This window comes from Jaculus jaculus, chromosome 4, assembly GCF_020740685.1.
Source record: "Jaculus jaculus isolate mJacJac1 chromosome 4, mJacJac1.mat.Y.cur, whole genome shotgun sequence".
Taxonomy (NCBI): domain Eukaryota; kingdom Metazoa; phylum Chordata; class Mammalia; order Rodentia; family Dipodidae; genus Jaculus; species Jaculus jaculus.
Genome location: NC_059105.1, coordinates 14,814,105 through 14,837,747, shown reverse-complemented (window position 1 = coordinate 14,837,747; position 23,643 = coordinate 14,814,105). Strand labels below are relative to the sequence as shown.

The 23,643-nt window shown below is 47.9% G+C and overlaps 1 protein-coding gene across 3 annotated transcripts in view; it reads left to right on the top strand.

The window, feature by feature from the left end:
* Window positions 1–23,643, top strand: part of Pnkd (PNKD metallo-beta-lactamase domain containing) — a 92,528-nt gene that overhangs the window by 54,521 nt on the left and 14,364 nt on the right. Inside the window, exon 1 of one of the 3 annotated variants that reach the window (XM_045146838.1) lies at window positions 12,749–12,909. The exons of 1 other annotated variant lie outside the window; for it this stretch is intronic. In XM_045146838.1, coding sequence (XP_045002773.1) covers window positions 12,749–12,909 — 161 coding nt within the window. Of the gene's footprint in view, window positions 1–12,748; window positions 12,910–15,208; window positions 15,257–23,643 lie in introns of those variants that run through there. One more of the 3 variants, XM_045146840.1, reaches the window with a different exon arrangement.

Genomic DNA, 23,643 nt, shown 5'->3' with positions numbered 1-23,643 from the left:
TTGACCCCCATAAACTCATAACTATACATGATGTAAAATGGAATGCATTCAGTCCAACTTTAAAAGTCCCCATATTTTTTATCAATCCCAATGATGTTCAAACATCCCATAGTCCAAGGTTGTTTTTTTTGTTTGTTTTTCAAGGTAGTGTCTCACACTACCCCAGATGTTTTTTTGTTTTTGTTTTTTTTTTTAACTTTTTATTTGTATATTACTTGTTGAGAGAGAATGGGCACACCAGGGCCTTCAGCCACTGCAAACAAACTCCAGCTGCATACACCACCTTGTACATCTGGCTTGTGTGGGTACTGGGGATTCAAACCTGGGTCTTTTGACTTACCAAGCAAGTGCCCTAACCATTAAGCAATCTCTCCATCCCAGTCCAAGTTCTTTCAACTAAGCCACAATGGCACAGAATAAATGTTCACCCTGAAAAAAGATGGCATTGGACATAGCAAAGAAATAGTCAACCAATACAAGATTTAAAATAAATAGGGCAAAATCAAACTCTCTAACTCCAAGTCTGACAACTCTAGCCAGTGACAAATCTCCAAGTCTGATAATGCTAACCAGTTATAAGTCTCTGGAGTTCCAATTCTGCCCCTCCAGCTAGGCTACTCACAGTCCTGGACAACTTCATCCAGTACTGGCAGCTCTCCTTGGCAGCCATCCCATAGCTTTGACATCTCCATTGGGTTTCTACTGCAACATGGTTCATCCTCATGGCTTCATCAGAGTTCCATGCAGGTAAGCAAGCCTGCTTCCACACTGCCCATGGCCATTTCCAAAAAACAAAACCGTGTTGCAAATTCAATGATCCTGTCTTTCCTGCATTTGTTATACTCCATAGTACCAGGTGGGCTACCAGCTTGTTAATCCAGGGGGGAAACAGACTTTGAAGAACATGACACTCCTTCAGCATTCAGGCCCCTTCAAAGGAGCTGCATCCTTCCTGTTGTCCCAGTGCTCATCAGCTGGCTCAATCTCAATGGCTGCAATCTCTCAATCGCAGCTTAACAGGCAGCAGTTTGAGCCCAAAGATTTCATTTATTTTTTTCTGTGTCATATCCCTCTGCTTATACTAGTTCGTTTCTACATAACGCAACCCTGCACAAGTTTCCGGGACACAGGCAGGCAGAACACAGCAAGCCTCTCACACACTACTTCTAAACCAGTTCCAACAAAGTTCTTTCTCATTCTCCTAAGCCAAACCTCATAGCACATAGTTCTTACTGCATTTACGTCTTCCAATTCTGACCAGAATAGCCCATCAAGTTGTACTTAGCAGCACTGCATGGTGTCTCCTAAACTGAGGTTTTAAATTCATTCACATTCCTCCCTCAAATCAGTTCCAAGTGACCAAAGCCAGAGTCAGGTTTCTAGCAACAATGACCCCACTCCTGGTACCAATTTAACTGTTGCAGTCAACTTTGCATTGCTGGCAGAAAACAACCGAGCAAGAGCAGCTTGTGGGAGGAAAGGATTTATTTTGACTTACCGGCTTGAGGGGAAGCTCCATGATGGTAAGGGGAAATGGCATGAGCAGAGGGTGGACATCACCTTCAGGCCAACCAACATTAGGTAGACAACAGCAGCAGGAGAGGACTCAGGTTCGATTCTCCTAAATTCTGGCAAGGGAACATTGACTCTAACACCCATAACCCCACCCCCAACAAGAGGCTGCCTCCAGGAAGCTTCCATTCCCAAATTGCCACCATCTGGGGACTTAGTATTCAGAATACATAAGTTTATGGGGGGCACCTGAATCAAACCACCACAGGAATTGAAATTCATAATGACAAATGTGGCTACTGAGATTGGACCTTAGCAAGATAATGTACTGCTAAGCACTGGTGTTGGGGTTCCAGTGAGGCCTAAATCATAGTGATCCTTATTTGACAGTTTGTTTTAGCCATATCGACCAGGTGGGAGCAGATAAGAGGCTTTTTAGGTTTCCATTATTAGGAAGGTCAGGAGGCTGGTAACCTAATGCTGAAGGGACAAGGGGTGAAGAAGATGCCCACTGGTGAGTGGTTCAAGGGAACTGAGCCTAAGTCCACATGGAGAGGGAGGAACTGTGGGTGTGGCTCATTGGTAGAGCTCTTGCCTAGCAGGTAAAACAAAACAAGCTAAACAAATAAACAACACCAGCTTGGGAAGGAATAAATCTGGACTGAGGGGCTAGGCTAGAAGAAAGGGAATAGTTTGTGAAGCTTGAGCTGGAGGACAGTTTGTTGGGGGCGGGAGGGATGAAGGGAGGGGAGGGAGATCAGAGTTTAGTTTACAGGAGCAGAGGAATTTCAGGTGAATGCAGGGTGTGACCTGTGAGCAAGACACTGCTGAAACTCATCAGAGGCCTTGGAATTGAGGTCAGGAACTGAGGCCAAGTTGGAGTTCCAAAACTTCTATGCAAAATGCAGACTGTTGGGCTCCGTAGACCCACTGAGTGTGAATCTCAGTGGGCAGGAGCAGGAGAAGCCTGTATTTTCAACATATATTTTACTTATTTGAGAGAGAGAGAGAGAGAGAGAAAGGCAGACAGAGGGCTGGAGAGATTGCTTAGTGGTTAAGGCACTTACCTGCAAAGCCTAAGGACTCAGGTTCGATTCCCCAGTATCCACGTAAGCCAGATGTACAAGGTAGCACATGAATCTGGAGTTTGTTTGCAGTGGCTAAAGGTCCTGGTAGGTGCATTCTATCTCTCACTCACTGCCTCTCTCTCTCTCAAATATGTGTGTGTGCGTGTGAGTGTGTTTGAGTGTGTGTGTAATTTTTTTTTTTAAAGAAAGGCAGGCTGGGAATGGTGGTGCATGCCTTTAATCCCAGCACTTGGGAGGCAGAGGTAGGAGGATCACCAAGTGTTCGATGCCACCCAGAAACTACATAGTGAATTCCAGGTCAGCCTGAAGTAGAGGATGACCCTGCCCCCCCAAAAACCAAAAATAAATAAATAAAAATTACAAAAAAGGAAAGGCAGACAGGGAATGGGTACTCCAGGACCCTTAACCATTGCAAATGAGCTCCAGACGTATGTGTCCCTTGCTGCGCCTGGCTTTACATGAGTACTGGAGAATTGAGTCCAGGCCATCAGGCTTTGCAAGCAAGTGCCATTAACTGTTTAGCTCTCTCTCCAGCCCAGGAGCCTGTATTTGACAAGCTTTTTTTTTTTTTTTTTTTTAAATTTTATTATTTATTTGAGAGAGAGAGAAAAGCAGATAGAATGGGTGAACCAAGGCCTCTAGCTACACATGCTCTACCTTGTGCATCTGGCTTATGTGAGGACTAGGGAATCGAATCTGAGTCCTTAGGCTTTGTAGGCAAGTGCCTTAACTGCTAAGCCATCTCTCCAGCTCCTTGACAAGCTTTCTGAGTGAGTCACAGGCCCCCTCCACCTTGAGAACTGCTCAGCTAAGATGCTGAATGAGCCAAGCCAGGCTTGTTGATACCTGACAGCAGCAATCAAGCAGGAAAATGAAAGCAAATGGGACCTCAACACTGTGGCAGCTCAGCCAGAGAATCACGGATTTAAGGCCAACCTGGAATACAGAAGAGAGTCTAGTCCAGCCTAGGCTATGTGGTAAAATCCTGTCTCAAAACACATAAGCACCCTGATATTTAGCCCCTTGAGTCAGCTGAATAGAGGAGGCTGGTGTAGAAGCTTTTGTGGTTTTTTGTTGTTGTTGTAGGGTTTTTTGTTTTGTTTTGTTTTGTTTTTTTGAGGTAGGGTTTCACTCTGGCCCAGGCTGACCTGGAATTCACTATGGAGTCTCAGGGTGTCCTTGAACTCATGGCAATCATCCTACGTCTGCCTCTTGAGTGCTGGGATTAAAGGCGTGCGCCACCACGCCCAGCTGTGTTGATTTTTAATATTTATTTATTGATTTGAGAGAGAGAGAGAGAGAGGGAGGGAGAGAATGGGCACTCCAGGGCCTCCAGCCACCACTGCAAACAAACTCCAGACACATGTACCACCACGTGCATCTGGCTTATGTGGGTACTGGGGAATTGAACCTTCACAGGCAAGTGTCTTAACTGCTAAGCCATCTCTCCAGCCCTGGTTTTTTTTTTTTTTTGGTTTTTCGAGATAGGGTCTCACTCTAGCCAAGGTTGACCTGGAGTTCACTATGTAATCTCAGGGTGGCCTCGAACTCATGGCGATCCTCCTACCTCTGCCTCCCGAGTGCTGGGATTAAAGGCATGTGCCACCATGCCCAGCCCCAGCCCTGTTTGGTTTTTTTTTTTTGGTGTGTGTGTGTGTGTGTGTGTGTGTGTGACACAGCTTCTCATGATCTCATGTAGCGCAGACAAGTCCACAGCTTCTATGTGGCTAAGGATGACCCTGAGCTTCCCATCCTCCTGCTACTTCCCCAGGCTAGGGTTACAGCCGCACAGCCATGCACCACTGCATCTGCTCAACCCAGAGCTGTGACAAGGCAGCCACCTCAAGGCTCTCCTGCAGGCGGCGAGACAGAGGGAGGGCAGGAAGGAAATGTGGAAGGCAAGGGCCAGAGTCCATCAAGACAGGTAGGTGAGAAAGGAGAGGTGGGGGGGGGGGCGCTTCCAAGCTAACCAGGGTTCTAGAGGAGGGAGTACATTGGCTCAGAGGGAAGAGCACTGTGGGGATGGTGAGCTCCTAGTGGCCACAAACATGGGGTGCACTCAAGGAAATGTAGCAAGCCAGAGGGTCCCAGCCTGCACTCCTGCACTGGGTTAACTTTTCTAAACCCAGCCGACCTTGCCACCCTGGTCCAACACGATGTCTCTGCTCAGTACCACTCAAACAGCTCCGCCCATTACAGCCACTCCAGGACTGTGTTGTCTCCACCATCATTATCATCACTGCCATCATCAGCAGCAGCAGCAGTGATTTCCTGCATGCCAGCCAAGCACGGGGCACCAGCCTAGACCATGATGCAAAGATGACACCAGGCTGTCCTCCCAAGGGCACAGGCTGGGCTGGCAGGTTCGAATAAGCAGCAGACGGCAGGGGCAACCACCCCACCCCAGGGGCTGGGAAGAAAGTTGCCCCCTTTGTTTTGTTTGTGTTGTTTATTGTTTGTTTGATTTGGTTTTTAAATCTTCTAACATTTTTTTGTTTGTGTGTGTGTGTGTGTGTGTGTGTACTCATGCATGCCATGTCGTGTGTGGAGTTCAAAGGACAACTTTTTCTTTTTTGGGGGGCTAATTATTTTATTTTTTTTAATTAATTTTTTTTCTCAATTTTTATTAACATTTTCCATGATTATAAAAAGTATCCCATGGTAATATCCTCCCTACCCCCCCCCACTTTCCCCTTTGAAATTCCATTCCCCATCATATCCCTTCCCCATCTCAATTAGTCTCTTTTTTATTTTGATGTCATCATTCAAAGGACAACTTTTGAGTCAGTCCTCGCCTTTCCACCTTATTTGAGGCATCATTTCTCTCTCTGGATCTCACTGTTCTTTTCTGTACTCCTCTTGAGTTGAAATTCCCCTATATCTGCCTCCCATCTGGCTGTCAGAAGGCTGGGACTGCAGAAGCCAGTGGCTTCCAGCATTATACATGGGATATGGGCGCTGAATTTGGGTACTCAGTCCCGAGTGGGGAGCACTTTCTCCATGGAGCCATCTCCTCAGCCACTATTGTTTTATTTATTTTGTTGATATTTTAGACTGTTTTATTATTTTCTGATACAAATTGCTTAAATATATTTTTTTTTATTTACAACTTCCATGATTGTAAACAATATTCCATGGTAATGCCCTCCCTCCCCTCACTTTCCCCTTCGAAACTCCATTCTCCATCATATCCCCTCCCCCTCTCAATCAGTCTCTCTTTTCTTTTCAATTTTTTTTTAAATTTTTTATTTATTTATTTGAGAGCGACAGACACAGAGAGAAAGTCAGATAGAGGGAGAGAGAGAGAATGGGCGTGCCAGGGTTTCCAGCCTCTGCAAACGAACTCCAGACGCATGCGCCCCCTTGTGCATCTGGCTAACGTGGGACCTGGGGAACTGAGCCTTGAACTGGGGTCCTTAGGCTTCACAGGCAAGCGCTTAACCACTAAGTCATCTCTCCAGCCCTCTTTTCAAATTTTTATTAACAACTTCCGTGATTATAAAAATATATCCCATGGTAATATCCTCCCTTCCCCGACTTTCCCCTTTGAAACTCCATCCTCCATCATATCCCCTCCCCCTCTCAATCAGTCTCTTTTATTTTGATATCATCTTTTCCTCCTATTATGATGGTCTTGTGCAGGTAGTGTCAGGCACTGTGAGATCATGGATATCCAGGCCATTTTGTGTCTGGCCGGAGCACGTTGTAAGGAGTCCTACCCTTCCTTTGGCTCTTACATTCTTTCTGCCACCTCTTCCGCAATGGGCCCCGAGCTTTGGAAGATGAGATAGAGCTATTTGAGTGCTGAGCTTTCAAAGGTGTGATAGAGATGTTTCAGTGCTGAGCACTCCTCTGTCACTTCTTCTCAACACTATGGTGCCTTCTGAGTCATCTCAAGGTCACTGCTATCTGAAAAGAGAAGGTTCTCTACCAAAAGTGAGAGTAGCATTAATATAAGGGAATGAACATTAAGAGAAGTGCTTACTGGGCAGTTTGGTGAGCATGGTATATACATTTAGTCAGACAGCAGCAGACGTTACATTACATCCCTAGGGCTCATGACTACCCTTGTTGTAAGTTTTCAGTATCAGGATGTATTCCCTCCCATGGAGCGGGCTTCCAGTCCAATTAGACGGCAGTTGGTTTCCACCGTGACAGAAGCACCACTAATGCACTCGTTGGCTCATTTGGTCTGGCTGGCAAAATATAAGGCTTGCAGTGTCCACTGTTGAGTATCTTCATTGGTGATTTCCCTCTCTCCCATTGAACTGCATGCAGAATGGCTTCTTCCAGCTTTTTGTCAGCTGGTCTACATGGAGGAGGTTATCAGCTCAGTTCCAGCAGAATTTCTCAGTGACCTTGCAGCCCAAGTATGTGGATTCTTCAGCAATAGGGTCTTACTCCTGGTGGGAAACCAAGGGCCTCTGCAATGGCCTGTAATGTTTTCAGGGAATCGGACCACCCTGGCCAACAACTCACTGGACGGTATCCCATCCCTGACACTGAAAATTTTCTACTAACAATCTATGGCTCCTGAGTGTTCCATTGTCCAAAAAAGTAGATTTCTATATGATTTGTTTATATCCTCTTAGATTTTGATTAGCCCTCCCTCCACCTTCCCTTTACTCAATCTCTTCCCCTGAGTTCACTTGGGCCTTTTCATCCCCATTAATTTATTCTTCTACTTATACATATACAATACCATCCTATTAAGTACTGCCTCCCTTCACTTCTCTTCCCTTTATATCTCTTTTCTAGCTTACTGGCTATTTATTTAATTTTTTGAGATAGGGTCTTGCTGTGTAGTCCTGACTGGCCTGGTACTATGTATCCAAGGCTGTGCTTGAACTCACAATCATCCTGCCTCAGCTTACTGAGTGTTTGGATTACAGGTGTACACTACCATGCCCAGCTGCCCTTTTGTTCTTTTTTTTTTTTTTTTTTGAGACAGAGAGAGGGAGCAGAAGAGAGAGAGAGAGAGGGAGAGAGGGAGAGAATGGGTGTACCAGGGCCTCGAGCCACTGCAAACACCACCTTGTTCATCAGGCTTACATGAGACCTGGAAAATTGAACCTGGGTCCTTAGGCTTGGCAGGCAAGCATCTTAACAGCTAAGCCACAGTTTCTGATTTTTGCTTTTTGTTTTTTGTTTTGAGACAAGGTCTCACTATGTAGCCTAAGCTGGCCTCAACATCATGGTCCCCCTGCTTCAGCCTTCCCAGTGCTAGGCGTACAGGCATGTACCACCACGCCCAGCTGTGCCTTAGGTTATTAATAAGACTCTCTGGGCTGGAGAGATGGCTTAGCAGTTAAGCGCTTGCCTGTGAAGCCTAAGGACCCCGGTTCGAGGCTTGATTCCCCAGGACCCATGTCAGCCAGATGCACAAGGGAGCGCATGCATCTGGAGTTCGTTTGCAGTGCTGGAGGCCCTGGCACACCCATTCTCTCTCTCTCTCTCTCTCTCTCTCTCTCTCTCTCTCTCTCTCTCTCTGCCTTTCTCTCTCTGTCGCTCACAAATAAATAAAAATGAACAAAATTTTTTTTAAAAAAAAGACTCTCTGGAGAGTCACCAGAGGCAAACTTTAGCCTTGGCAATGCCCCTAAGCCGTTCCAGGGAAAAACATGGTAACCAGAGACCTTTAAGTGTGTGGGTGCCTCGGAGGTGGCTCCCCTGCTCCTTTCCTGGTGTGGGTTGTTTGCGGTCCGCCCCCCTGCTTGGGATTGACCATCACTCAGCTGTCCTGTAGGGACAGATCCCACTGGTCATAACAAGGGGATTCTAGTTTCTGACTGTTCCAGTGCTCAGCAGCAAGAAACTGTCACTTGGCCATTCTTTGCTTCTCTCATCCGTGCAGCAAACACTTAGCTGAACAGCAGCTCTGGGCCAGGCAGCGTACACACCATGACTTCCTGGGGCTCACATCCCAGTAGGGGTGACAGGCAAGATTCATAAAATAAGGTCCAATTGTCAGTAGAGCCTTGATGTGAAGGAAGCAGGAGAGTCACGTAAGTGATATAAGAGAAGCACGGGGCTGGAGGACAGCAGAGTCCTCTCAGCAGATATGGTTTGCTTTAGTTTGATGATTACTTTCCATATGGTAAGGTGTTCAAATCTCCAGTGTCCACCTCGATGAGTTTGACATTTGCATGCTGTGGACCAGGTAATTCTTGGTTGTTGGGGCCTGTTCTGGCATTGTAGGATTTTAGCAACATCTCTGGCTTCTATCCTGGGAATACCATACAGCATCCTCTCTGGCCAGCTGTAGTTGAGAACCCCGGCATATGTCATGTAACCACCTATCAGTTCAAGATTGTTCCTCTTCTGTCAGCATTTGAGCTGATCGCAGAATTGGGAAGCTGGGTTCCAAGTGGTAGGAGCATGCACCAAGGACCTGAGGTGGAAACGAACTTTCGAGGAACCACGTGGCTGACCCAAGGTGACAAGAGGAAGAATGGTATCTGAGGAGGCTGAAAAGGCAGGCTTGGTCTTGTCAAGGAAGAGCCTTGTGGGTAATGGATAGGACTTTGACATTTCAAAGGACATGGCTGAGTATTTAATATGTATGTGACATCATGCGAGACAGTGGAAAGTTGGAGATGAAACATTCTAGTCTCCACTCTGAAGAAAGACGGTAAAGTCTTTGAGAATACACTCCAAGATAGCCACACAAGTGAGAACGCGTGGCATTGGTTTTACACGGAAAGTTACTGTATGTACAAGGGGTCATGCTGAATAAAGCCCATCTTGGAGTGGGAATGCTCAAGAAAAGCTTTCTTTTCTTTTTACTTAAAAATATTTTGGGGGCTGGAGAGATGGATTAATACTTAAGACACTTGCCAGCAAAGCCAAAGACTCAGGTTCAATTCCCCAGTACCCATATAAAGCCAGATGTACAAGGTGGCACATGCCTCTGGAGTTCATTTGGAATGGCTAAGAGGCCCTGGCACACCCATTCTCTCTCTCTCGTAGATAAAGTATTTTTTTAAAAATACTTATTTAGGGCTGGAGGGATGGCTTAGTGGTTAAGGCATTTGCCTGCAAAGCCAAAGGACCCAGGTTCGATTCCCCAGGACCCACATTAGCCAGATGCACAAGGGGGCACATGTGTCTGGAGTTCGTTTGCACTGACTGGAGGCCCTCGTGAGCCCATTCTCTCTCTCTTTCTCCCTCTTTCTCTGTCAAATAAATAAAAATAAAATATTGGGCTGGAGAGATGGCTTAGTGGTTAAGCGCTTGCCTGTGAAGCCTAAGGACCCCGGTTCGAGGCTCGGTTCCCCAGGTCCCACGTTAGCCAGATGCACAAGGGGGCGCACGCGTCTGGAGTTCGTTTGCAGAGGCTGGAAGCCCTGGCGCGCCCATTCTCTCTCTCTCTCCCTCTATCTGTCTTTCTCTCTGTGTCTGTCGCTCTCAAATAAATAAATAAATAAAAATACTTAAAAAATGCTTTAAAAAAAATAAAATAAAAAATAAAATATTTTTTAAAATATTTATTTATTTGAAAGAGAGAGGTAGATAGATTGGGCATGCAAGGGCCTCCAGGCACTGCAAACAAACTCCACTTTGTGCATCTGGCTTTATGTGGGTGCTAGGGAATTGAACCTGCGTTGTTAGACTTTGCAGGCAAGTGCCTTAACCACTGAGCTATCTGCCCAGCACCTAAAAGCTTTCTTGATGCGAGCACAAGAGGTCTGAGTCTTTGGGGAACAAAGAATGAGTGGCACTTTCTCCACCAGAAAGCACAGCATGTGCAAAGCATGAGAGATGTGAAGCAACATGGCAAGTTCGGGCAACTATGAGTAGTCAGGCATTATAGGGTGCAAGGTACAGGAATGGGTGAAAACTGAGACATCTGGCTTACTGCACAGCAAAGCCATGTGGGACAGGAGGGGAAACTAAAGCGGACTTGGAGCAAACATGCATGGTTTTTCAGAATAGTCCAGAGTAAGGGAGGGTGGCTTCTAAGCCTGCGTGAGAACTCCAAGACAACCCCATTTTGCTCCCAAACCCAAGCCCTGCCCTGAGTCTGTGGATTTAGTAAACTACATCTTGGGTTTATCATCTATAAGCTTGTGCGTGTGGCTTGAGATTTAGAATTCAAATGTCTGCAGGATTCAAGTTGTCTGCAGGTTCACACCAGTGCCCGTGCTTTCTGTTTGCAATTACAGGAGCTGTGTATTTTATTTATTTCAGAGGGGGTGAGGCACATAGAGAAAGAGAGAGAATGGGCTCACCAGAGCTTCCAGCCACTGCAAAGGAACTCCAGACACATGCACCACCTAATGCATCTGGTTTAGGCTTACGTGGGTACTGCGGAATCGAACCTGGGTCCTTTGACTTTGTAGGCAAGAACTGTGTTACAGCCCTCCCCGCAGCAGGGTGTGTTTACAATGATCCTCAATTGTTTTATTTGCGTGTGCACACACAAATAGAGACCAAACTCCCCTGTGCTGGACCAACTTCTTGTCTTCCTCTCAACCCTTCCCCTGCCGGACTCCCAGAAGCTGAGGATTAGGCAAGGGACAGGGAGACAGCAGAACATAGGCTCTGTCCCCCAAGGTGTATCCACAGAAAAGAAACACTGACTATCCAGGGTTTCTGGATTAAACCTAGAATTAGATGAACTGCAATTCAGTTTGGGGACAATTTTACCCATCCCTTGGCTTTTTGAGATGGGACGGGAGGGGCGGGGATCAGAGGAGGGCGAGGCCTCCAATGTATATACATGCTGATCTCACTGTGGCACACGTTTAGCCCTTGTACACAGAGGGTGATGGAAAATGTGAGGTGGAGTCTGGTTATCTGGGCCTCTCAGACCAGAACACAGGAAGCAGGGAGGAAAACAAGGACATTGCCTCACCTGCTTCCCTCTACCCAGCTCCCAGCAGGAGCCATGGCGAGCTTGACTCTGCAGCATTTCCTTCCCTTCCTGAACGCCCAGGGCAAGGCCAGATCCACAAGAGCCCAGCCCTGGCTCCTGTGTGCCTGAATTTGTAGATGTCACCACATTTGCCCTCACACTGACCTGAATAACTTCTAGAACCAACGAGAAAGGCAGCAGTAAGGGAGTGGGGGAACAGCGGTGTGGGAATCGGGCTGGGCATGGCAGTGAGGGTGCTTGAGTGAAGGTGCCTGGCTCCTAAACCTGACTTTGCCACCCACTGGCAAAGTCCCTCCCCCTTGAGCCAGTGCAGCCTGTGGCCTCTTATCCTTCAGGACATGGGATAAATGTCACCTGTTCAAGGAGACTTTCTGTACCCCATACTATCAGTCGGTGGGTGACTCCTTTGACCCCTGCTTCCTTTATAGCATCGCAGGTTTTCAGCACACATGTATGCATATGTGTGAGCGTACTAGCCGCTGGATGTAGATTGTAGGCTCAAGGTACAGGATCAGAAATTTCTGAACTTTTTTTGTTTTTGTTTTTTTCGAGGTAGGGTCTTCAGCCCAGGCTGACCTGGAATTCACTATGTAGTCTCAGGCTGGCCTCGAACTCACGGTGTTCCTCCTACTTCTGCTGGATTAAAGTGCTGGGATTAAAGGCATGCACCCCCATGTCCGGCTAACTTTTGTCTTTTTTTTTTTTTTTTTTTTTTTTTTTTGCGGTACTGGGGATAGAACCCAGAGTCTGGCGCGTGCTAGGCAAGTGCCCTGCCATTACTGCCTCAGCCCAGAGACTATCTTCGACCCATCATCTCAGAGCCTGGCCCAGTGCCTTTAATTTAGTGAATGAGTAAAAGAATGAGTTGGCAGTGGACCCGTTCCTCCTTCCAGGTGAAAAAGTGTATGAGCCTAAAGGTTTCTCACCAGGAGGAACCACGTCAGCGCCTCTCCCCGGGTCCCCGGGCGTGGGCGCGCAGAGGCTGCGGTCAGCTCGCGGGACTCGGGCCAGCGAGGACCCAGATTAGCGCAAGGTCGACTGCGGGTTCGGGCGCCGCCTCCTGACCCTCCGGGCGGGGGCGGAGCCAGGTCTCCTGCAGGGGGTGGCTTGGGGGGGGGCATCCGAGGCGCGCACCGGGTCCGAATGCAAGGCCGTGGGCGGAGCCCCAACGCCCTGCGCGCCCGTGCCGGGTTCCCCCGCGCGGGGGGGGGCCGGGCCGTCGCCTAGCAACGCCCCGCCCCGCCGCGCCGCGCCGCGCCCCGCCCCCGGCATGGCTTGGCAGCGCTGGCCCGCGCCGTGGCTGTGGGTCCCCGCGTGCGGGCTGCTGCTGCTGGCCGTCGTGCTGCTCGCGATCCCCCGCGGCTGCCGAGCGCGGCGGGGCCTCGGCAGCCTGCTCATGACGCGCAGCCAGCGGCTGCTCTTCCGAATCGGGTGAGCGCCCCCGGCGGGCTCCGGCCGTTGCGGACGGGGTAGAGAGGGCGAGCCGGGAGGGGACGCGCGGAGGGGAGCCCTGAGGATGGAGGGGACGACTTGGGCTCAAGGAGTGTCGGGTCCTAGAAGAGGGATCGCGAGATGGGCTGGACCAGCCAGAGTTGTTGCTGAGTGAAGAAGGGAAGGAGTTTGAGTGCTGCAGATGGGGATGAGCTCGGGAAGAAAGGTCAGGGGAGGTGAGCGTGGGATTAAGAGGCCCGGGGGGGGTGGGGAGGGCTAGGGAGCTGGAGAAAGGGGGTGCGGGGTAGCGCGGGATCCCCAGCTGGGAAGATCTGCCTGGACTCGACCGAGGTCGCCCACCCCGTCAGCAGGTGCAAGAGAGAAGGCGTGCCTTCGATCACTTGGCATGGAAGTCTCCCTCCCCTTATGGGTCCCTGTCCCTCCCCCATCACACAGCTCCCCACTATTGGTAGACTTTTCTGTCCCAAGCAGGAATTCCAACCCCGTTGGCTGATCTGGCCCAGTCGTTCTGTCCACCCCACTGGCCTGGCACAGGAGAGAGCCCGATGTTGTGAAATTTGATCTGCCTACCTGACTCTTTTCCCAGCACTTTTCCCAGCACTCTAACCTCCCCGTTCCCCTCCTCTTGAGTGGTAAACACTGTTCTGCCATAGCCGAGCAGGAAAAGAACCAGGCTTCTGAGGGCCTCTGTCCCTTTCTTTCAGGGGCAGTGATGTTGAGTAGAGGGAATTGTGACAGCCAGGGCCACTGGCCAGGTCGTTGGAAGGGCCTAAGCCTGGGAATTTACTGAGCTTCAGAGAACACATTGTGCAGTAGTTCATCCCTGCTCCCTCCTCAGACTATCCCACATACTCCCCAAAGCTTTAGGCCAAAGACTTCACTCACAGTCTCTGAAATGGAGATATAAAGGCTTAGTGGGCTGAAGAGCAAATTCTGCACAATGTTCCAATCAAAGCGCAGTTGCTTTGTAAAAAGCATTAGAATAATGAGGCAGGCCAAGCATGGTGGCACACACCTTCCCAGCCCTTGGGAGGCCGTGGTAGGAGCATCACTAAGTTTGAAGCCAGCCTGGGACTACAGAGAGAGTTTCCAGGACAGGCTAGGCTAGAATGAGACCCTACCTGGAAAAAACTAATAATAATGAGGTGGTGGGTTTTTGTTTTTTGCTTGTTGGGCAAGCTGATTGGTTTGATGAGATTGTCTCACTATGCAGTCTTGTGATCCTCCTGCCTCAGCCTCCTGAATGCTGGCACTCCAAGCATGCATTTTCCCATACATAGCTAAGACTTTAAGTCATGTGATGATTTTGGATTCATTTTTTTTAGGGGAGTTTGGGATTTGGTTTGGTGGTGGATGCCTTTTGGGAATTCACTTCAACCCAGGGCCTGCTGCATGCTAGGCATCTGCTCGAACGCCAGTCCCTAGATTTGGGGGTTTTGGTGTCTTTGTTTCTCACAAAATTTCTGTAGCTCTAATTGTGAAGGGAGTCTTATTTATCGCTGGCTTATCTACCTCCAGTGCATGGGGAGGGAGTTTTTTTTTTTTCTTTCTGTTTTTGTTTTTCAAAGTGGGGTCTCACTCTAGCCCAGGCTGACCTGGAATTCACTAGGTAATCCCAGGTTGGTCTCCAACCCTCCTACCTGTGCCTCCCACGTGCTGGGATTAAAGGCATGCGCCACCACGCCCAGCTTTGGGAGGGAGTTTTAAGTCTACTTCTCACACTCAAAATTGCTAAGTTTGAAGACATGCAAATTGCCCGAGGAAGTGGAAAATAGGAGTTTCCATGAGGATCTAAAATCGGTATTCCTCAGGTCAGGATGCCCACAGTCACTCGGTTTGGCTATTTCTAGAATTTGGGATCTAGGGGTTCCAAATCCCCTAACTTGGGTTTCTCAAAGAGCTTCCTCTTTTTTGTTGGTGGGAGGCAATGGATGGGGTTGGAATAAAGTCTTCCGTGTCCTATGATTGGCCTGGCATTTGCTCTGTAGCCCAGGCATGCCCCACATGTCTCAATTTAGAATTCATTGTTTCTATGGGCTTTTCTTTGTCTGGGTTTCCAGGTTGCCTTGGAATGCACTTCCCAAATTTGCAGTGCAAAAGGGTGTGCCTACACTCAGAATTCCAGACCTTGCTGCTGCATGGTCTGGGAAACAATCAGTACAGTCCCTTGGGGGAGACACTGTTGGCCTCAGAGCTAGGAGGCACACCAGCAGGAAATGTGTGGGAATGCGCAAGTGCTGATGCTGTGGGATGCCTCCAGATCTGTGGGAAGGATGGAGGGGGCGGAGGACATCCCCGCAAGCTGAAGGATGTGGCTGGAAGGACGGTAAATAGAGGATATTGTTGGGGGCCGGAAAGCAAATGGTGGAAATCCAAAGCAGTGGCTGGGAGAGGGGACGCGTTCATGTTATCATTAGTAATGTGGTGTTATAAAACTTGCCCTTGGCAAGTTTAGAAAGGCTTTCTTCAAGCATAACCACTCTTCCTTGGGGATGGGAACAAGTGGGCTCAACTGAAGGTGGATCAGGGTGGGCTGATGTGGGGAGACAGTGCATGGTACCTAAGTGCATAGTAAGTAGGGCCCCTAGACAGTCTGCTTTTGAACCCTGGCTTTGTTGTCTCATTGCCATGTGACACTGGCCCCGTAACCCTTCTGTGCCTGGTTGTTTGCATCTGGAAAATGGGGGTAGTGTTGTTAGCGCCTGCCTCATGGGGCTCCTGTGAGGATCAAATGAAAGTGCGCGTAAGTGCACAGGAAGTATTGCCAGTTGCTTGTCCGGTACCTGGCTTGGGTAAGGGGTTGGTCTGGCCAGCCTCCTTCTGGAGTTTCCAACACCTACCAATAACTTCTGAGGCTGTGTGACCCACCCCTGGGGCAGGCCACATTTCTCATTCATTCATAACAGCTAGCTGCCCTGGGTAGGAGTTGGTCAGTGTTCTTAAGAGGTAAGGGACAAGAGCACATGACTAGATAAACCAGAGCCCAAACTGTGGGTAGGTTATAGCAAGTCTCAGGCCCTCCTGTTTGTGGCCAGAGCAGTTACCTGCTGAGCCATCTCCCAGCCCACCTCAGGCGCTCTCTCTGTGTAGTTCCTCTGAGCCCAGTAGGACTGCAGACTCCACTGCCTCCCCGCAGGCAAGCCCAGCGTGGTGAGGTCAGGGGAGGCTTCTGGCCAGTGACAGGGCACTCCTAGTGACGCCAAACCTGGAATGGCTGCTGGGGGGTGGAGGACTATCAAGTCACAGGGATCTGTGGGAACAGGGAGTACATGAGGCCTTTAGCAACAGAGAGCTGCTGCTTGTTAGGTACTTTCTTCTCCTTCATTTTTTATTTATTTACTTATTTATTTGAGAGCGACAGACAGAGAGAAAGAGAGAATGGGCATGCCAGGGCCTCCAGCCACTGCAAACGAACTCAGACGCGTGCACCCCCTTGTGCATCTGGCTAACGTGGGTCCTGGGGAATCGAGCCTCGAACCAGGGTCCTTATGCTTCACAGGCAAGTGCTTAACCCCTAAGCCATCTCTCCAGCCCATATTTATTTACTTTTTTTAAATTTTAAATTGCAATTTGATATTTTATTTCATATTTCAATATACATGAAAGATATTTTCTCACATCTGAGATGTCACCATTTGTGCAGAAGTTAGTTTACTTTGAGATTTGAGTTTTGGCCAAATTATTTTTATGACTAAAAATATAAATGATGTTTGAGAAAATGATATATGGAAAATTGTCACAGTTAATCTTTTAAGATGATTTTTTTAAAATTTTTATTAGCATTTCCCATGATTATAAAAAAATATCCCATAGTAATTCCCTCCCTTCCCCTCCCCACACTTTTCCCTTTGAAATTCCATTCTCCATCATATTACCTCCCCATCTCAATCATTGTACTTACATATATTTATTTACTTTTTAAGATGGCCAGAGCAAGGCATGACAGTGCACATCTTTTATTTAATAGGGCGTGGTGGCTCACACCTTTATTTTTATTATTATTGTTGTTGTTTGAGGTAGGGTCTCACTCTAGCCCAGACTGACCTAGACTTCACTATGTAGTCTCAGGGTGGCCTCAAACTCATGGTGATCCTCCTACCTCTGCCTCCCGAGTGCTGGGATTAAAGGCATGCACCACCATGCCCGGCTCACACCTTTATTATTATTTTTTTATTTTATTTATTTGAGAGAGAGAGAAAGAGGCAGAGAGAGAGAGAGACAGAAAGAATGGGTGCACAAATGAACTCCAGATGCATGTGCCACCATGTGCATCTGGCTTATGTGGGTCCTGGGGATTCAAACCTGGGTCCTTTGTCTTTGCAGGCAAGCACCTTAACCACTAAGCCATCTCTCCAGCCCTTATGTATTTTCTTAAAACTGAGGAAATAAGCCAATAGGGCAGCTGAACAGGGAAAATTAAAAAAAAAAAAAAAAAAACTTGGCACGGTGACTCACACCTTTAATCCCAGCGCTCTGGAGGTAGAGGTAGAAGATTTACTGTGAGTTCAAGGCCAGCCTGAGACTACATAGTGAATTTCAGGTCAGCCTGGGCTGGAGAGAGACCCTACCTCGAAAGAAAAAACAAAAAAGACAGCTGAAAAGGCCATAGTGGGTGAGGGCTTCCTAGAGCTGCTAACGTGCCTGGGCATCACTTCCAGAGCTCACCTGGGGCCCTGTTCTGCCAAACCCTCTCAGGTACCACTGAGAAGGCCAAAGGTCAAAAGGGAAATAGGGATGAAGCAAAGAGTGCACACGGGAAAGTGCTGCCCTCTTGATGCCTTGTGTACAAGGGCTGAGAGCAGGACACATGTATAGCTGGGACTTGGCCAAGAACCTCGGTAACCCCAGTCTTGTGGGGAGCAGAGACCAGAGAATCACTGGGGCTCACAAAAACCAGCCACAGATCCCCGTGAGAGACTGTATTTGTTAAGGAAATGCACAGATGAGCACTAGAGAAAGGACACCTAGCGTTCTCCTCTGGGCTCCAGGGGCGCTTATGCACACCCCACACCGCACCGACAGGAGAGTGAGAGCCTGAGGTGGAGAGAAGGTTAAGGAGGGTGACCCTGGTTGTAGGATCTGTCCCTATACTCTCTGGAAGCAGAATCTCCTTATCAAAATTCCAAAGGCTTTCTTCATGGAAATAGAAAAAACAATCCAAAAATTCATTTGGAATCACAAAAAAACCTCGATTATCTAAAATAATACTGAGCAACAAAAAAGAGGCTGGTGGTATCACCATACCTGATTTTAACCTATACTACAGAGCCATAGTAACAAAAACAGCATGGTACTGGCACAAAAACAGACATGTAGATCAGTGGAACAGAATAGAGGACCCAGATGTAAGCCCAAGTAGCTATAGCCACCTGATATTCGATAAAAATGCCAAAAATACTCATTGGAGAAGAGACAGCCTCTTTAGCAAATGGTGTTTTGAAAACTGGATATATATCTGTAGATGAAAATAGATTCTTCTCTCTCGCCATGCACAAGAATTAAGTCCAAATGGATTAAAGACGTTAACATCAGACCGGAAACTCTGAAACTGCTAGAGGAAAAAGTAGGGGAAACCCTTCAACATATTGGTCTTGGCAAGGACTTTCTGAATACAACCCTAGTTGCTCAGGCAATAAAACCACAGATTAAGCACTGGGACCTAATGAAATTACAAAGATTTTGCACCGCAAAGGACACAGTGAAAAAAGCAAAGAGGCAACCTACAGAATGGGAAAAAATCTTCGCCAGCTATATATCTGATAGAGGATTAATATCTAGGATATACAAAGAACTCAAAAAGTTAAATAATAAGGAATCAAACAAGCCAATCAAAAAATGGGCTATGGAGCTAAATAGAGAGTTCTCAAAGGAAGAAATACGAATGGCATATAAGCATCTAAAAAAATGTTCTACGTCACTAGTCATCAGGGAAATGCAGATTAAAACTACATTGAGATTCCATCTCACTCCTGTCAGATTGGCCACCATCATGAAAACACATGATCATAAATGTTGGCGGGGATGTGGAAAAAAAGGAACCCTTCTGCACTGCTGGTGGGAATGCAATCTGGTCCAGCCATTGTGGAAAACAGTGTGGAGGTTCCTAAAACAGCTAGAGATTGATCTACCATATGACCCAGCTATAGCACTCCTAGGCATATATCCAAAGGACTCATCTCATTTCCTTAGAAGTACGTGCTCAACCATGTTTATTGCTGCTCAATTTATAATAGCTGGGAAATGGAACCAGCCTAGATGTCCCTCAACAGATGAGTGGATAATGAGGATGTGGTACATCTATACAATGGAGTTCTACTCAGCAGTAAAGAAAAATGAAGTTATGAAATTTGCAGAAAAATGGATGGACCTGGAAAGTATTATACTAAGTGAGGTAACCCAGGCCCAGAAAGCCAAGTGCCACATGTTCTCTCTCATATGTGGATCCTAGCTACAGATGATTGGGCTTCTGCGTGAGAATGAAAATACTTAGTAGCAGAGGCCAGTAAGTTAAAAAGCAGACATAAAGGATAGAGAAAGGAAGGGAGGAGGATACTTAATAGGTTGATATTGTACATATGTAATTACAATGAATGTAATGGGGAGGTAATATGATGGAGAATGGAATTTCTAATGGGAAAGTGTGGGGGTGGGGAGGGAGGGAATTACCATGGGATATATTTTATAATCATGGAAAATGTTAATAAAAATAAAAATTAAAAAAAAAACAGCATAAAAATATTTTTATTTATTTGAGGGGGGGAGAAGCAGGCAAAGGGGGGAGAGGGAAAGAGAATGGGCACGCCAGGGCATTTAGCCACTACAAACAAACTGCATCTGGCTTACAGGGGTCCTGGGAAATTGAACCTGGGTCCTTTGGCTTTGCAGGCAAGTGCCCTAACCACTAAGGCATCTCTCCAGCCCAGAATCCCCTTTTTGAATCTGTGCCTCAAGGCTGGCCTGAGGGAGGACCCTGGGCCCAGCTGAGGCAGACACTTGATAGCTCTCCAGCTTCCTTCAGGGCTGCGGAAGGGAGGAGGGGAAGGAGAAGAAGGATTGCATTGTATGTTTCATGCTGTGTCCAAAGAGGCCTGGGAGGAGAGTGGGTCAGCTGTCCCCTTGGCTGCCCATAGGGACTGGAGGATGGGCCTCAGATAGCAGAGAAGCTATGCCCTGGCTCAGTGGGAGGTGTCCTGTGAGCCCATTCTGGGGGCCTGGTGCTCTTGACCACAGCCCTGACCCACAGGGAGTGTCTTAGGACAGCTACAGCCCAGCCCAGGCCACTGTTTCCACCAGCCCCAAGTTGCAAAGTGATTTTTTTTTTTTTTTTTTCTGTTTCCCACCTGGGTCCCAGGGGACCAATTACGAAACACTATTTTCTTTCTGGTGAGGTGAGGGCAGGTAAATTCCTTCGGTGTCCCAGAACCGCTGAGTCCAAATCCTGGACTGGAGGTATAGCTTAGCGGCAGAGCACTTGCCCCGCATGCACTGAGCACCGGGTTCATCTCTTGCGCCACAGGAGGACCTCAGAATCTTCTTGTTACTGCACACGTCACCAGATGGATCCGTCTGATGTAGTGCTTTGAGAAGCTCTGTCCCAGATCCCTGCTGGCTGACCATGTCTGGAGGGCCATGGCAGAGAGCAACCTGAGGCACACTAGATAGCCCTCCAGCTCCTTCCAGGGCCACCTGAGGGACTGGGGAAGGGGCAGAAGAGCTGCTTTGTCTTTTTTCCACTAAGACAGAAGAGGGCCTGGGAGGGTGGTGGGCTCTGCTGTCCCCATGGGGTCTCATGTGGCCTGTAGGCTGGGCCTCAGATACCAGAGAAACTATGCCACACCTGGTCCTTAGCTGTCAATGTCAGATGAACTTTTGTGTGTGTGTAGATCTGCTTTCAGGTCGTGTGTCCTCCACCCCTGCTTTAGTCAGATGAACTTTTTTTTTTTTTTTGAGGTAGGATCTCACTCTAGCCCAGGCTGACCTAGAATCCACTATGTAGTCTCAGGGTGGCCTTGAACTCATGATCCTCCTACCTCTGCCTCCCAAGTGCTGGGATTAAAGGCGTGTGCCACCACACCTGGCTCAGATGAACTTTTTTTTTTTTTTTTTTTACAAATATTTTATTTTTTATTTATTTGACAGAGAAAGAGGAAGAGAGAGAGATTGAGAGAGAAGCCACTCCAAACAAACTCCAGATGTGTGTGGCCCCTTGTAAATCTGGCTAACGTGGTTCCTGGGGAATCGAGCTTGGGTCCTTTGGCTTTGCAGGCAAATGCCTTAACTGCTAAGCCAATCCTCCAGCCCAACTTTAAAAAATTTTTTTTTGTTTATTTTATTTATTTATTTGAGAGCTACAGACAGAGAGAGTCAGAGAAAGAAAGAGAATGGGTGTGCCAGGGCCTCCAGCCACTGCAAAGGAACTCCAGACGCTTGCGCCCCCTTGTGCATCTGACTAACATGCGTCCTGGGGAATTGAGCCTCGAACCGGGGTCCTTAGGCTTCACAGGCAAGTGCTTAACCACTAAGCCATCTCTCCAGCCCCCAACTTTTTAAAAAAAAATATTTATTTATTTATTTATTTGAGAGAGAGAGAGGGAGAAGATGGGAGGGTAGGGGGAGGGTAGGGGGAGAATGGGCACACCAGAGCCTCTAGCCCTGCAAATGAACTCTAGATGCAAGTGCCACACTGTACATCTGTTTTACGTGGGTCCTGGGGAATCCAACCTGGGTCCTTTGGCTTTGCAAGCAAGTGCCTTAACAGGTAAGCTATCTCTCCAACCCAGATGAACTTTTAAAAAATATATATTTATTTATTGAGAAAGATGGAGACAAAAAAAGGCAGACAGAAAGAAAGTGGGTTTGGGCACAACCAGGGCCTCCTGCCACTGCAAATGAACACCAAATGTATGTGCTGCATTGTGCATCTGGCTTGAATCCAGGCCAACAGACTTTGCAAGCTAGCATTCCCGAACCCTGAGCTCTCCAGCTCTTAGGGAGGTTTGAGGCAGGGCCTCACTCTAGCTCAGGTTGATCTGGAATTCAGTATGTAGTCTCAGGGTGGCCTTGAACTCATAATGATCCTCCTACCTCAGCCTCCCGAATGCTGAGATTAAAGGTATGTGCCACCATGCCCACTGCCCTTAAAAATAGTTTTATTCACTTATTTGAAAGGAGAGAAAGAGAGAATGGGTTTCTAAGGCCTCTTGCTACTGCAAACGAATTCCAGACACATGGAGCACTTCATGTATCTGGCTTTATATGGGTGTGGGGGAATCCAACCCAGGCCTTCAGGGTTTGAAAGCAAGCTTCTTTACCCGTTGCTGTCTCTCCAGTCCTCAGATGAATTTGTAGAATGCTTGAACAGAAAGGAAAACAGGTGGGACTAAGTTCCTGCCTCTTGCACCTAGCAACAGAAGAAAGTAGGCTGTGTATTTGATACTAGTGCAGAAACCAACCAGGGACCAAGAGCTGGGGCGTAGCTTAATAGCGGGCGTGGTGGCGCACACCTTTAATCCCAGCACTTGGGAGGCAGAGGTAGGAGAATCACTGTGAGTTCGAGGCCACCCTGAAACTACAGAGTGAATTCCAGGTCAGCTTGAGCTAGAGTGAGACCCTACCTGGAAAAGAGAGAGAGAGAGAAAGAGAGAGAAAGTGAGCTACATGGGGCAGGGGCACCCCAGCCAGGTGGAGTGGGGCTAGCCATCAGACACAGCCTCCTTCGCCTTCACATTTCCCCCTCCAGGTCCCTCCCTTTTCTAAATTCTCTTCTCCCTCAGGCTCCTGATGGGAGACCCACCAGTACTCCACAGCAAAAGTCACTGAGCCTAAACCAGCACTCAGGAGGCAGCCAGGAGGATTACCCTGAGTCCAAAGCCAGCCTGGTCTACAGAGTGAGTTCCAGGTCAGCCTGGGCTAGAGTGAGATGCTGCCTCAAAACAAACAAACAAAGTGCCTAGATTTGAGAGGAGCTTTCAAGAGTCACTGGGCCAGCGCTCTCTGCCCTTCTGCAATAGTCTGCAAGATGCATGACTCCAGGGCGAGGATACAGGGTGGTTTCCAGACTCCAGGGTCTCAGAGGCCAGATCCTGGTTGGCATGCTGGAGTCTGTAGCCACCTTTACATATCATTTTTCTTTCTCCTCAGCAAATGCCCTAAGATGAATTGGGATAGCCCCCAAATAGCTCAAACCCACTTACCTAACCTCCAGTTTGGGGTTGAGGAAGGATTTTAGTGGTTGTGTGGGCTCCAGGTTAGGCTGTGGGGGATGAATACCTTTCCCATTCCACTGCCCTATTGATGCTGTGTGCAAGGCCCTTCACGCTCTGGCCTCCATTTGCTCATCTGTAAGTGGAACATGGTGCCAGCCTTGGGCTTGTTTTGTTATTTTGTTGGTTTTTAAAAAAAATTATTTTTATTTATTTGAGAGACACATAGAGAGAAAGAAAGGCAAAGAGGGAGAGAGGGAGAATGCGCATGCCAGGGCCTTCAGCCACTGCAAACGAACTCCAGACACATGTGCCCCCTTGTGCATCTGGCTTATGTGGGTCCTGGGGAATCAAACAAGGGTCCTTTGGCTTTGCAGGCAAATACCTTAACTGCTAAACCATCTCTCCAGACCCTTGTTGGGTTTTCTGTTTGATTGTTTTTGATCTTAAAACTATATTTAACTTAGAAAGCCAGCAGACATTCTGAGAGGACAGTGGATTAACATCCTAA